Source organism: Dama dama, chromosome 25 (genome assembly GCF_033118175.1).
Source record: "Dama dama isolate Ldn47 chromosome 25, ASM3311817v1, whole genome shotgun sequence".
Taxonomy (NCBI): domain Eukaryota; kingdom Metazoa; phylum Chordata; class Mammalia; order Artiodactyla; family Cervidae; genus Dama; species Dama dama.
The window spans coordinates 76820953-76836402 of NC_083705.1; the positions used below are offsets into that span (position 1 = coordinate 76820953).

At 53.0% G+C, this 15450-nt stretch overlaps 1 protein-coding gene across 1 annotated transcript in view; it reads right to left on the reverse strand.

Moving 5' to 3' along the window:
- The window catches only part of AHRR (aryl hydrocarbon receptor repressor), a 93365-nt gene that overhangs the window by 19804 nt on the left and 58111 nt on the right, over window positions 1-15450 (reverse strand). The window contains exons 5-7 of the mRNA XM_061129400.1: window positions 10339-10428; window positions 2877-3006; window positions 1908-2044 (exon numbers count right to left, since the gene is read on the reverse strand). Of these exons, the coding sequence (XP_060985383.1) occupies window positions 1908-2044; window positions 2877-3006; window positions 10339-10428 (357 nt within the window). The remainder of the gene's footprint in view (window positions 1-1907; window positions 2045-2876; window positions 3007-10338; window positions 10429-15450) is intronic.

The window sequence follows — 15450 nt, forward strand, 5'->3', positions numbered from 1 at the left end:
CCCAGGTGCCATCCTGCACCCTCTCTCTCACCAGGAGCCCCCAGGTGCCGTCCTGCACCCTCTCTCTCACCAGGAGGCCCAGGTGCCGTCCTGCACCCTCTCTCTCACCAGGAAGCCCAGGTGCCGTCCCCACCCTCTCTTTCACCAGGAGGCCCAGGTGCCGTCCCCACCCTCTCTCTCATCAGGAGCCCCAGGTGCCGTCCCCATCCTCTCTCTCACCAGGAGGCCCAGGTGCCGTCCTGCACCCTCTCTCTCACCAGGAAGCCCAGGTGCCGTCCTGCACCCTCTCTCTCACCAGGAGCCCCAGGTGCCGTCCTGCACCCTCTCTCTCACCAGGAGGCCCAGGTGCCGTCCTGCACCCTCTCTCTCACCAGGAAGCCCAGGTGCCGTCCTGCACCCTCTCTCTCACCAGGAGCCCCAGGTGCGGTCCCCACCCTCTCTCTCACCAGGAGGCCCAGGTGCGGTCCCCACCCTCTCTCTCACCAGGAGGCCCAGGTGCCGTCCTGCACCCTCTCTCTCACCAGGAAGCCCAGGTGCCGTCCTGCACCCTCTCTCTCACCAGGAGCCCCAGGTGCCATCCTGCACCCTCTCTCTCACCAGGAAGCCCAGGTGCCGTCCTGCACCCTCTCTCTCACCAGGAGGCCCAGGTGCCGTCCCCACCCTCTCTCTCACCAGGAGCCCCAGGTGCCGTCCTGCACCCTCTCTCTCACCAGGAGGCCCAGGTGCCTTCCTGCACCCTCTCTCTCACCAGGAAGCCCAGGTGCCGTCCTGCACCCTCTCTCTCACCAGGAGGCCCAGGTGCCGTCCCCACCCTCTCTCTCACCACCAGGCCCAGGTGCCGTCCCCACCCTCTCTCTCACCACGAGGCCCAGGTGCCGTCCCCACCCTCTCTCTCACCACGAGGCCCAGGTGCCGTCCCCACCCTCTCTCTCACCAGGAACCCCAGGTGCCGTCCCCACCCTCTCTCTCACCAGGAGGCCCAGGTGCCGTCCCCACCCTCTCTCTCACCAGGAGGCCCAGGTGCCGTCCTGCACCCTCTCTCTCACCAGGAAGCCCAGGTGCCGTCCTGCACCCTCTCTCTCACCAGGAGCCCCAGGTGCCGTCCTGTACCCTCTCTCTCACCAGGAGGCCCAGGTGCCGTCCTGCACCCTCTCTCTCACCAGGAAGCCCAGGTGCCGTCCCCACCCTCTCTTTCACCAGGAGGCCCAGGTGCCGTCCCCACCCTCTCTCTCATCAGGAGCCCCAGGTGCCGTCCCCATCCTCTCTCTCACCAGGAGGCCCAGGTGCCGTCCTGCACCCTCTCTCTCACCAGGAAGCCCAGGTGCCGTCCTGCACCCTCTCTCTCACCAGGAGCCCCAGGTGCCGTCCTGCACCCTCTCTCTCACCAGGAGGCCCAGGTGCCGTCCTGCACCCTCTCTCTCACCAGGAAGCCCAGGTGCCGTCCTGCACCCTCTCTCTCACCAGGAGCCCCAGGTGCCGTCCTGCACCCTCTCTCTCACCAGGAGGCCCAGGTGCGGTCCCCACCCTCTCTCTCACCAGGAGGCCCAGGTGCGGTCCCCACCCTCTCTCTCACCAGGAGGCCCAGGTGCCGTCCTGCACCCTCTCTCTCACCAGGAAGCCCAGGTGCCGTCCTGCACCCTCTCTCTCACCAGGAGGCCCAGGTGCCGTCCTGCACCCTCTCTCTCACCAGGAGGCCCAGGTGCGGTCCCCACCCTCTCTCTCACCAGGAGGCCCAGGTGCCGTCCCCACCCTCTCTCTCACCACGAGGCCCAGGTGCCGTCCCCACCCTCTCTCTCACCAGGAACCCCAGGTGCCGTCCCCATCCTCTCTCTCACCAGGAGGCCCAGGTGCCGTCCCCACCCTCTCTCTCACCAGGAGGCCCAGGTGCCGTCCCCATCCTCTCTCACCAGGAAGCCCGAGGTGCTGTCCAGCAGGCAGCGCACGCGGCAGATGAAGCAGCGCGTCAGGAAGGCCGAGTACTCGGTGGGCTGGTCCACGCCCCGCTCCTGGGCCCGCAGCAGCCTCCCCAGCACGGCATCCTCTCCTGGGCACAGACGGCGGGGACCAGGGAGAAAGCAGAAACACACCCTGGTCAGCAAGTTCGTGGCACCACCAGCAGCTGTCAGCAGGTAATGCACAGGCCTGCTCCAAACCGGCCTCCCTCCCTGAGCACCCCCAACACCCCTCGTGAGTGTCCGTCAGCTCGGGCTTTTGTTCTGAGCTTGTAAAGCTGGTCAGCACCTGGGGCTGTGTCTTCTCTACCTGTAGAAGGTGACCCACGCTGCCGTGTGAAGGCGTGCTGGAAACTCCTGGAATTCCTGACCACCGTGGGGAACATGTGGTAGACCCAGGACCCTGTCTCCCTGCACCGCAACCCAGGGGAGGCCACTCACTCTGACCCCCGAGCTCTCATCTGCTCTGCCATCTCAGGGACCTGGGCGCCTGCCTGGTATGTTCACTGGGCAGGGGCTGCAGATCTGGGACACCTTGGGGGGCTTGCCCACAGTGGGCAATGTCCCCGAACAGACAGCAACATTTGGGAGACTGTTTCAGGTAAATCTCAGGTGGGTGGAGAGAGTTTCCTAGAAGATGTGCATCTGAGGAGGAGTTTGCAAAACTAGAGGCAGGGTCCCTGGCTTCTGGGCTTCACACCGTACAGGGCACAGGGACGTGGCAGGAGACACAGGGGCCCTGGGAGCCAGAGAGCCCCCTGGGGAAGCCGTCTGAGAAGGGTGGGGGTGCAGGAGGTCTCCGAGGAGGAAGGGGTGTTGACGCCACTTCAATGGGAGGAGGAGGAAAGGGGCAACTGCTGCGGAGGTGTCCACGTGTTTCAGGAACCTCCGAGTCTGCGTCAGACCAGGGCCCCCAGGACCCACCTGTCTCCGAGAGCAGGGACTGCCCGCACCCTGCCTGGGGAGGGTCCATGGCCCAGTGCAGCTGCCGGCAGAAGTCCTGGCGGTCGTCCACGTGGATGTAGTCATAAATATTCTGGTGCATCACATCCGTCTGCAACACGAGACAGTCATTTTAGTCTTACCCCGAGGGAATGTCTGCACTGTATTCCAGGGTTAATGACCACAAACACGTCTCATCCATCTGTCAAAGGCAAGTCACACCCGTGAAGAGAAAGTCCCTCCCCACAAGAGGCAACCAACACTGCCTGGACACCAGGCGTCCAGCCCACAAAGTGCCCCCCAGGCCAGGCAGTGCCTCCGGGGCAGATCAGGGGCTCAGAGACCAAACTTCCTTTGGGATCAAGATTCCCAAAGTTCAAAGCTGACTCCAACCTCATCGAGCTGTGCACTTATGTCTGGTCGCCTTCCAGCCTCTTTGTTACACTTGGATCACAAAGTTAATTAGGGAAGCACACCTTTACGGTGAGATGGGGCCAGGCTGGCATCTCCAGGCCTGACCGCTGCCCTGGCAGGATGCCGCAGGGACCCTCCGACCCACAACCCTCTCTCTGGTCCTGGGTCCCCCCACCTGCTTGCAACCTAAGCACAGAGGCCACCCCACCCCCCAGGTCCACACTGGGAACCTGCAGTCCGGGGCGCCAAGGCCCTGCCTTGGGCTATGAAGGCAGACCTCAGCGGACTTGATTGTTGGTATTGCCAGAGAAAACATCCAGAGTGTCGACAAACGACGAGGCTGGTGCACGTCTTCCCATCTGAACCGAATGGCATTACCCATTACCCACCTGGGGCCCCAGTCCCACAGAAGCCCCTTGGCCCCTTCAGCTGGCCCATTGCTGAGCTTCCGTTGTTTCTCAACTGGATCACTGTAAAAACTAGATAGAGGAGAAGTTCCTGAAGGATCAGGGTTTCACAGATGAGGCACTTTCTCAGGGGGTAATAGGCAGCCTCACTCAGAGTGGATGGGGGGCCTCAAGGTGAGGAGAGCCTCCAGGTGAGGGGGGAGCTGCCAAGTGAGGGGGAGCCTCCAGGTGAGAGAAGCCTCCAGGTGAGGAGAGCCTCCAGGTGAGGAGAGCCTCCAGGTGAGGGGGGTGCCTCCAGGTGAGGGAGAGCTCAAGGTGAGGGGGGAGCCTCCAGGTGAGGGGGAGCCTCAAGGTGAGGAGAGCCTCCAGGTGAGGAGAGCCTCCAGGTGAGGGGGGAGCCTCCAGGTTAGAGGGACCTCCAGGTGAGGAGAGCCTCCAGGTGAGGGGGGAGCCTCCGGGTGAGGGGGGAGCTGCCAAGTGAGGGGGAGCCTCCAGGTGAGGGGGGAGCCTCCAGGTGAGGGGGGAGCTGCCAAGTGAGGGGGAGCCTCCAGGTGAGGGGGGCCTCCAGGTGAGGGGGGAGCTGCCAAGTGAGGGGGAGCCTCCAGGTGAGGAGAGCCTCCAGGTGAGGGGGTGCCTCCATGTGAGGGGGGGCCTCCAGGTGGGGGGCCTCCAGGTGAAGGGGGGGCCTCAAAGTGAGGAGAGCCTCCAGGGGAGGGGCGAGCCTCCAGGTGAGGGGGGCCTCCAGGTGAGGGAGAGCCTCCAGGTGAGGGGGGAGCTACCAAGTGAGGGGGGGCCTCCAGGTGAGGGGATGCCTCCATGTGAGGGGGGGCCTCAAGGTGAGGAGAGCCTCCAGGTGAGGGGGGCCTCCAGGTGAGGGGGGAGCTACCAAGTGAGGAGGAGCCTCCAGGTGAGAGGAGCCTCCAGGTGAGGTGAGCCTCCAGGTGAGGGGGGCCTCCAGGTAAGGGGGGGGGGGGTCTCCAAGTGAGGGGAGAACTGCCAGGTGAGGTGGGAGCTGCCAAGTGAGGGGGGCCTCCAGGTGCATGAGAATCAGAAGGTGCTGCAGGTGTCAGCAGGAGGGAAGGTCTGGTGTGTCCCCATCCACTACGAGTGGTCCTCATTCAGGCCAGAGCCCGGACAACACTGACCAAGGACTACAACACTTCTGACCTCAGCGTCTGCTTCTTTCTGTGAAAACTGTGTCTGAGACTGTGAGAGAGAATGTGCATACATGATTAGAGTTTAGCCTTCGAGTTATAATCACACTCATTTTCTACCTTCCTGCGGTTACCTGTTTGACATTCAGGGACCACAGTTATAGGAAGAGCCCGAGGAGAGATGGTGCCCGCCTGGAGGCCCCCCTCACCTGGAGGCTCCCCTCACCTGGAGGCTCCCCCTCACCTGGAGGCTCTCGCGTCACAAGGGCATGTCCCATAATGAAGCTTTCCTCATGCAATTTTGTGATGCGGCGTAACACAGAGTGAGTGTGAAACGTGCCCACGTCATAGTCACACATCTTCCCCACCCAGTCAGGACTCAGAACCCTTCGCCCCGCACTCCGCGGAGGCGACCCGGGTGCAGCCCCCGCACCCCGGGCTGGTTCTGTTCTCAGGTGGAGCCCCGTTTCCTCCGTGTCCCCACCTCGGTGGTGACGCGGCCCCTGGCGCCTGAAGCAGAGGTCCAGCCCCTCCGCGGTGTGGCTCTCAGCCGTAAGACACACCGCCGCTGCATCCGGGACACACCGTCCCTCCCCGCCTCCGGGCCTCTCACCGGCGCAGCTGCGGTGTCTTCCAGGGCGGTTCTGCTCGGCCCGCACCCCGGACTGGGATGTGGGCCACGGGGTGGAGGGCCTCAGCCCCAGCGGAGCACGCCGCCAGCCGCCAGAGTGAGCGTGCGAGCACTCTCCCCCGGGCCGTGTGCGAGCCCAGGCGCCCCGCCTTCTTTGTGAGCCACGTGTAACGGTGTCTGTTCCACGTTTAATCAGCGCGTCTCGAGGACTAATGAAGGGAGCGCCTACCCACAGAGTCACTGGTTTTCAGATGAACGTGTGCGATGCGCCGCCTGCTGCTGTCCTTCTCTCGACTCTCCACGGGGCCGCCTGGCTGCCCCGTCACCTCCTCCGCCCTCCCGGACGGCAGTCCTGTCGGGGGGCGACTCCTTGGCAGACATCTTCCCCACCGCTGGGCCTGCCGCCCTCCTCACGGGTCTGACGCAGCTGGATCCATCAGTCTCTCCTCATGGTCAGGGCTTTAGGGTTTCTGTCCTCTCTGTGTGCTTGTTCCTCAGATACCGCCTGACTCTGCCCTGTTAACTTCTAGAAACTTCCACCATCTACCATTGACTCTGCGTGGTGTGAGGTAGGTGTCAAGATTCACTTTTTCAAGAGGATTCAGTGCATGAAGCACCATTTACTGACAAGACCAGCACCTGCCCACCTCCTGGCAACATCGGTTTCATTGTGAACCCAAATCTGCTGTGACCCTCCCATCTCATGAGGCCATGTGTCCTCTTTGCACCGACCCCACTGGTCTCAGCCACTGAGCTGGCCATGAAGTGTTGTGTCTGGGACAGTGTGTCCCAGAGATCATCAATGCCCTTCCCCATGGTGCTGGATTCACTCAGATCTCTGCATCTCCAATTAGCTTGTCCAGTTTCCTCCCAGAAAAGCAACACAGTTTTTGTTCTTTGTTGTTGTTGTTTAGTCGCTAAGTTGGGTCCAACTCTTAGAGACACTATGAACTGTAGCCCACCAGGTTTCTCTGTCCATGGGATTCCTCAAGGAAGAGTAGTGGACTGGGTTGCCAGTTCCTTCTTCAGGGATCTTCCTGACCAAGGGATTGAACCTGTGTCTCCTGCATTGGCAGGTGGATTCTTTTCCACTGAGCCACCAGGGATGCCAGTTATTCTTTTTTTCCAGTTATTCTATAACTTGATCTGTCACCTTTATGATAATAATATTAAGTCCTCCAGTTCACAACATATCTTTCCATTTTCTTGTTGTTCAGTTGCTAAGTCATGTCTGACTCTTTGCGAGTTGGACTGCAACTCGCCAGGCCTCCCTGTCCATCACTGTCTCCTGGAACTTGCTTAAACTCATGTCCATTGAGTCGGTGATGCCATTCAACCATCTCCTCCTCTGTCCTCCCCTTCTTGTCCTGCCTCAATCTTTCCCAGCATCAGGGTCTTCTCCAATGAGTCAGCTTTTTGCATCTGGTGGCCAAAGTATTGGAGCTTCAGCATCAGTTCTTCCAATTTATATTTGGGACTAATTTCCTTTAGGACTGACTGGTTGGATCTCCTTGCTATCCAAGGGACTCTCAAGAGTCTTCTCCAAAAAAAAAAAAAGAAAAAAAAAAGAAAGAAAAAAGTCTTCTCCAGCATCACAGTTCTTCAGTGCTCTGGATCTTTAATTTCTTTAAGTAATGCTTTATATTTTCTGAGTGGAAGTACTACGTATAATTTGCTTGACTCATTACTAGGAATTTGGTGTTTTTCCATCCTTCTTTGATGGATGACATTTTCCCCTCCATGGTTTTGATTAAAGGAAAAAAACTGTGCTGAGGTCTGAGAGCTGGATATTTCTCACTGTAACCTAATAAATAGGCACTGTGATCCACGTATTCCCTGGTGAGTTTCAGCAGAACCCCAGGGGCACCCTGCTGCCCCATTTGCTGTCTCCACACACCTCAGATAATCCACGAAAGGGATGCAAGGGGTGGGTCTGCGGCTTAACCGACACAGGAGGAGATCCCCTTGGAGAAGGACAAGCAGAGCTGGAGGTAGCATGGCAGATCGGGCGACTCTGAAGCTGTTAGACAGAGAAGCCTGGTGCGTTACTGTGCGTGGAGTCAGTCACAAAGAGTTGGACACAAATGAACGACTAACACACACACACTTAAATGTCGACGCTTTCTGGGATAAGAATACCGAGGTCGTGGCGGTTAGCCTGGCCTCCCTTCGTCTTTCCTAATGTCTAGGGTTTGCTCCCTACAAACGAGGTCAAGAAGAATAAATCGTGGGGGAGTGAGAAGCGGGGGAGAGTGGCGTGTCGGCTGTTCACAGAGCACAGAACAAGCACACTCTGGTCAGGTCAGATCGTCTCCATCTTGGCTCTGAACCACCCTCCGCAGAGTTGAGGATAAAAGCACAGCCGTTTTCACAAACAGCTCATTCCATTAGTGACCATCTTTGCCTTTTGCGCAGAGAGCACATATATCCGCTCTCCATGCCCGAGGGTCCTTAACTGCTTCCTGCCACAGGCCCTCACATCCGGCCTGATTCACCTGGGGACGGGACGCCCCCACTGCTGACCTCGGAGAGAATGGACAACGTCTTGTAGCAGCAAAGGCGAGGGCAACTAAAATATACATCTAAAGCCTATTTGTTCATCTCAAAGAGCACTGAAACGGGAGATACTGAACCGATGCACTCAGGTTGCCACAGGAAACGGCTGGTTCCTGACTTTTTGTAAAGCATTTTGCCCAAGAAGCTGACAATAATAGCACAGGGCTGGTCTAATATGTTCATGAAACGTTTTACATAAACTAGAGGCACCGCCTGACTTAATGGCATTTGGAAACAATTTCCTTATAATAAAAGGCAAAACTATTTTTTTTTAACTTGTAACACTTCAGAGGAAATAACCAAGTTCCAAGAAAACAAAAGCTCCAATTAGCAAGTTCAGACCTGGAATCAGGTCTCTACAGGGCACCTGCATTTCCCACAGAAACCAAACCCGGGGGTGGGACCTTCAAATTACATAGCCAAAGGCAGGTGATGTGGGTATCCGGAGAATTTACAGAGCAACTCAGGCGACAGCGATTGGGACAAAAAAACAAATATTCTCAGCGGGCACACGCGACCACATTTTTCTAGATACGGGTGCTGCACACGACGCCCAGGGACGCGACGAAGGCTTCATTACCCGGGGCTCGAATCGTCGCGCCCACTGCCTCGCTCCGCCCCGGCGGGCCTGGGAGAGTGGTGCTGCTGCAGAGAGGCCGGCGCGGCCCCCGCGGAGCGACTGCCGAAGGAGGCTGCGCAGGACGCGGGCAGGTGGAGAGGCGCGGAGCAAGCGCCTGGAGGCCCGTCCTGCAGTTCGCTGGGGAGGCCGGCGTCTAAGGGGCGGAGCCGGGTGCCCTCAGGCCTCCCGACCTCCAGGCTTCTCCCCCAACGCCCGGCCGGCCGGCCGTGGCTTCTAGCCCATCGGGAATATTTTCGGTATTAACTGCACGTCTGGCGCCCCATCTCCTTCTTCTCTGGGCTCTGACCCGGGTGCTGCGAATGTTTTGCCTGGCCCGCAGAGGTGCCGGGCTCCGCGGGGTGGTCTCCAGCCTCCAGGCAAGCACGCCAGCGGGCGGGCCCCTTGGTGGACTATTCACCTCCCAAGGGCCACCGTGGCGTTGCCAGCGACGGGGTCTCAAATGTGCTCTTGGCCCGACTCAGCCCCGCTGCCCTCCACCCGCTGTGCCTGCACCTCTCTCTGGCTCGGCTAACCTTGTGTTTTTAAACTCCCAGTCATTCTCTACAGTCAAGTTTTCAAATCGCTGCATGCTTTGCCCCCGGATGAGGCCCTGAGCGTAGACACACTATATTCTGGGTTTTTCCAGGTTCTGTCTTGTTCTCTCTCAAATCCACCTGTTTTTATCTTGAATTCCTCAGGGAAGGTGCCAGGACTGGCATTTGGTGGCTTCCTGGAGTTTATAACCCTGTGCTGTGAGCTCCCTGCAGAGGGCTGGTGGCGGAGGTGGGGGGGGGGGAGCAGCTGTTTTGGGGGGGGAAGTGGCCACACTTGTGCCCAACTTGTCCTCAGACCCCAGCCGTCCAAGCTGCAGAACCAGGAGGTTTCACCAGCAGCATGTGACTCTGGGCTGGGATTGCTCCTGAGACTTTTCCCTCCCAGAGGCCAAGCCAGGTCCCACTTCCTTTCCTGGGGCTTCTCACTGAGCCACCTCCTTGGACCCATGGTTGGATGGACTCCATCCCGCTCTGCCCTGAGGTCTGGAACCGTCCAGGCTGTGCTGACCCGGGGCAACATTCTGGGCGAGCTATCTGCACACCAGCAAGAGCAATTCTGGAGCACACTGCGTCCTGACTGTACCTTGCATCTGGGGTTTGAGACACCAAAGTGCAGCTCAGGACAGGTCCCTGCCCTGGCCCTGACCAGCCTCTCGCATCGCGGAGCGTAGAGGTTGGGCTGCAGGTGGCACAAGTCACTGCTTTGAGACTAGGGACACCCAAGACACCGTCATGCCTCTCGCCGTGACCCTGAGCCCCAGACAAAGCCGGGTGTGCAAAATCTCACCTGACAAAAGCTCAGTGATTTAAAAAAAGAAAAAGTTTGATTTTAGAAATGTTTTAAACCTTGAAGTTTAAAAGTTCAAGGTCCCTGGTGGCTCAGATGATAAATAATCCACCTGCAATGCAGGAGACCCGGGTTTGATCCCTGGGTTGGGAAGGAATGGCAACCCACCCCAGTATTGTTGCCCGGAGAGTTCCCCGGACAGAGGAGCCTGGCGGGCTGCAGTCCATGGAGTCGCAGAGTCAGACATGACTGAGTGACTAAACACACATGCATGCCTCCAAGGTGGCGGGACCGAACCGCAGAGGACAGGTGCTGTGCTCACCTGATGGAAGCCCAGGTAGTCCACGATCGTGGCCGACGCGTAGAAGATCATCCCTTCCGCGCTCACCACCAGAGCGAAGCCGTGGAGGGACTAGAACAAACAGAACACCAACATCACTCACATGACATCACTCACAGTAAAAACATCAAGCATTGGTTCTGTTTGGCTTTTCAACCATTTCTTCCCTGTTTTGTGGTCTGAATTCATAACCTCCAGAAAGGCCTGCTTTTAATGTTTTCATGACTGTTCGCAAAATGTCCTGAGCCAGCAGGTGACTTGAGAACTTGGTCACCGTTTATAAGGCTCATGACTTGGGTTCTTTTTCTAATGATTATCAAATGATGTTTTATAAAATACAAACATCACCATGGTGAGATGAGACACACCAATACCTGAAACACAACAGGAACTTTTACACCACAAGGTGGATTTTCCCATTCATGCATCCTCTTCTATACCATGTCTGGTCTTTCTAGGAATTTTTATCATGAAAAAATGTTGAGCTCCAACAAGGGCTATTTCTGTTGTCTACTGAAATCATCACATAGATTTTCTTTAGTCTATTAAGGTAGTGAGTTACACTGACAGATTTTCTGATGGTGAATCATTCTTGCCTATGGAGGGTAAATCTTTTTGGATCATCATTTCTAATGTGTTCTTGGAACTGATGCATTTCACTTGGGAAATATTCATCTATATTCAAGGAAATCCACCTATAAGCTTCTCTCTTCATTTTGGTGTTCAAGTGTACCTAATCATCAAACATCCTTTCCCTCTTTTTTCATTTTCTATGCCCACTTATTTATGATGAGGAAAACGTATTCCTAGAACATCTGGTTCACCTCACCTCTAAGATCCTCCAGTCTGGGTGCATTTTGGCGAGATGGTGAGTGAAAAGGGGGTGAATTTTGGTACCATGTTGGTTTATTTTATGGCTGTTAGTATATTCAGGATTTTTTCTTATATCAGTTATGGCATCTTAAAATTTTTTCCAGTAATGCATCCATTGCATCTTTATTTTAAATTTACTCATGTATGTTATTCACAATATCTTAATGATTGTTAAATCTGTTATATCTGTAATTATTGTGGCATGCACTGTGTTGCGGAGAAGGCAATGGCACCCCACTCCAGTACTCTTGCTTGGCAAATCCCATGGACGGAGGAGCCTGGTAGGCTGCAGTCCACAGGGTCGCTAAGAGTCAGACATTACTGAGTGACTTCACTTTCACTTTTCACTTTTCATGCATTGGAGAAGGAAATGGCAACCCACTCCAGTGTTCTTGCCTGGAGAATCCTAGGGACGGGGGAGCCTGGTGGGCTGCCGTCTATGGGGTCGCACAGAGTCGGACGCGACTGACACGACTTAGCATCAGCAGTAGCCGAAGCAGCACTGTGTTGGGCTCGATTTAACGTTTCCCTTTTTTTGAAAAGCAGGCCCTCCAGCCCCTCCTGCACAGGCTTCCCAGAGCCATGGCTAGTGAGGGTGCATGAGGGACCACAGGCACGCGAGCACGTGATCAACGCCCACCCTGTCAGCCAGCTGTCTGCCTGCCTGTCTGGCGTCCTCCTCATCCTGATAAGGAAGACAGCGGTCCAGGGAGTGTGGGCCCTGGTAAGTGTCAGACACCAAGTGTGGAATGGCTCCCTCAGTTGTGTATCGCCTCCTGCAGGCAGGCAGGAACAGTCTGACTTTCTGGGGCCAGGGCACAGCCGGAGCTTAGGGAGGGTTAGGCAGCTGGACGGTGGAGTTCATGATATCTCAGCTGGAATCTTTAACATGCAGAAATTTACAGACTTTAACATCCATGAAGTTTGCAGCTATCAGCAATACATTATAATATTAATTTCTCTTAATTCTTGACCACGCTGGGTACTTCTTTCTTTTTTTTAATTTTTGCCAATTTTATGTGATAAATTATTTTACCATCATTATAATTTTCATTATTTGATTATTAATGAGATTGAAAAACATTTCACACATTCATTGGTAACTTGTATTTCTTTTTTGGTAAAATACCTGTGCATGTTATGTGCTGATTTTTCTATTAGGATTTATAAATATCAATTTCTAGGAGCTTTCAAATTACTGGTATTGAAGACTTCTAGGGAGCCCAGGATAATGTTGCTGTTCAGTCTCTAAGTCATGTCTGACTCTTTGCAACTCCATGGACTATAGCCTACCAGGCTCTTCTGTCCTCCACTCTCTGCTGGAGCTTGCTCAAATTATGTCCATTGAGTCAGTGATGCCATCCAACCATCTCATCCTCTGTCGTCCCCTTCTCCAATTGCCCTCAGTCTTTCCCAGCATCAGGGTCTTCTCCAATGAGTCGGCTCTTCCCATCAGGTAGCCAAAGTATTGGAGTTTCGGCATCAGTCCCTCCAATGAATATTCAGGACTGATTTCCTTTAGGATGGACTGGTTTGATCTCCTTGTAGTCCAAGGGACTCTCAAGAGTTTTCTCCAGTACTATAATTTGAAGGCATCAATTCTTCGGTGCTCAGCTTTCTTTATGGTCCAACTTTTACATCCATACATGACTACAGCTAGCAAAACCATAGTTTTGATTATACAGACCCTTCTCAGCAAAGTGACATCTCTGCTTTTTAATAGACTGTTTAGGTTTGCCATAGCTTTTCTTCCAAGGAGCACGTGTCTTTTAATTTCATGACTATAATCAAGGTCCACAGTGATTTTGGAGCCCATGAAAAGAAAATCAGTCACTGCTTCCACTTTTCACCTTCTCTTTGCCATGAAGTGATAGGATAATGGCAGCCACCTAAATCCAAAGCCTCACACCTCTAAAAACTGATGGAGAACCACAAGGACAGGTAAAACTTTACAACTCTGTACCCCGTCATGATGAGGACACACAGAGGTGATGAACTGCAAGTTACATATAATCAGAAAAGGCAACGTAAAGTCCCAGTAAGCTTAGGATGACGGTTTCAAAAGAACAAAGTGTGTAATTCCTCCTCAAGAAACTAGAGACAATTAAACACAATGTAAGGAGAAGGATAAAGCACAAGCTGGAATCAAGATTCCAGCATGAACATCAATAACCTCAGATATGCAGATGACATCACCCTTTTGGCAGAAAGCGAAGAGAAACTAAACGGCCTCTTGATGAAAGTGAAAGAGGAGAGTGAAAAAGCTGGCTTAAAACTCAACATTCAGAAAACTAAGATCATGGCATCTGGTTCCATCACTTCAAGGCAAATTGGGGAAAAAATGGAAACAATGACAAACTTTATTTTCTTGGACTCCAAAATCACTGTTGATGGTGACTGCAGCCGTGAAATTCAAAGACGCTTGCTCCTTGCAAGAAAAGCTATGACCAACTCAGACAGCACATTAAAAAGCAGAGACATCACTCTGCTGACAGAGGTCCGTCTAGTCAAGGCTATGGTTTTTCCAGTAGTCATGTATGGATGTGACAGTTGGACCATAAAGAAGGCTGAGCACTGAAAAACTGACGCTTTCGAACTATGGTGCTGGAGGAGACTCTTGAGAGTCCTTGGACTGCAAGGAGATCAAACAAGTTGATCCTAAAGGAAATCAGTCCTGAATATTCATTGGAAGGACTGATGCTGAAGCTGAAGCTCCAATATTTTGACACCTGATGCAAAGAGCCAACTCATTGGAAAAGACCCTGATGCTGGGAAAGATAGAAGGCAGGAGGAGAAGGGGACGACAGAGGATGAGATGGTTGGATGGCATCACCGACTCAATGGACATGAGTTTGAACAAACTCTAGGAGATAGTAATGGACAGGGAAGCCTGGTGTGCTGTAGTCCATGGGGTTGTAAAGAGTTGGACACGGCTGAGAGGCTGAACAACAGCAACAAGAAAGAGAGAAAAATTAAAAATAAGAGAAGAAACAATGAAAATAGTTAAATAATAAAGTTTCAAATATTATTTAAATAAATAATAATAGTTTTTAAATAGTTAAATAATAAAGATTGTTACAAAGTGGAAAATTGTTTCTTTAAAAAGACTAATAAAATTGATAAACTCCTAGAAGATTTATCAAGAAAAATACAAGTTACTGACACAAGGAGTTTTAAAGAAAACATCATTACACACCCTAAAGACATTAAAAATACAGTAAGGAAATATGAAAAATGATACTCAAGAAATTAAATAATTTACCATAATTAACCCATTAGAGATAGAAACCTTGAAGCACAATTTCTGTAGAAGAAACAAAGTTATCAAGGCACTAACCCAGGATAATGTGCCTGACCCAGATGTTTTAAAAATCTTTAAAAATCAGATAATAACAATGCCCCCTAAATTGTCTCAGAAATAGAAAGTGAAAATTCCCTAATTCTTAAGAACTATAACATGGACAGTTAATTCTGATAAGGAAATTCAATAAAAATAAAATTACAGACTTTGACTACTGATTCCAAATATGCTAGATAAAATATTAGCAAACAGATTTCAGTTTCACATTATGAAAAGAATACATCATGACCAAGAGACTTTATTCCAGGAATGCAAGTTTGGTTCAATATTGGGAAATTCATTAATATAATACACCAAGCTTATCTATCCCTGGGTCAGGAAGATCCTCTGGAGAAGGGCATATGTACCCACTCCAGTATTCTAGCCTGAAAAATCCCATGGACAGAGAAGCCTGGATGGCTACAGTCCATCTGACTCCAAAGTCAGACATGACTGAGCAACTAACCAGACAAGCAAGTTTATAGTTCCAAGGAGAAAAATCTATAACTTTTGCCATATTCATGGATGGCAAAAAAGCTTTCAACAAAATTCAACACTCATTTCTGATTAAAAAACACACAGGAAAATAGGAATTATGGATACATTTTAACATGATAATGCGTGTGAACATGTTGTGTGTGTGTGTGTGCATGTTATTCCTAAGGTAGCAACTTAATTAATGGGGAAAAATGCTGCGTGTTTCCAGGAGGGTTGGGAAGCGAGGCAAGGATGCCCGTGACATCCCACTCCAGGGGTGTGTAAACTACAGTGCCCCTCCATTCCACCTTACACTGTGGCCAAACCTGTTCATTTACGTGTGTGTACTACGAGAGCAAGGTTAAATAGTTCCAAGAGAGACAACGTGGCCCATGAAGCCTGAA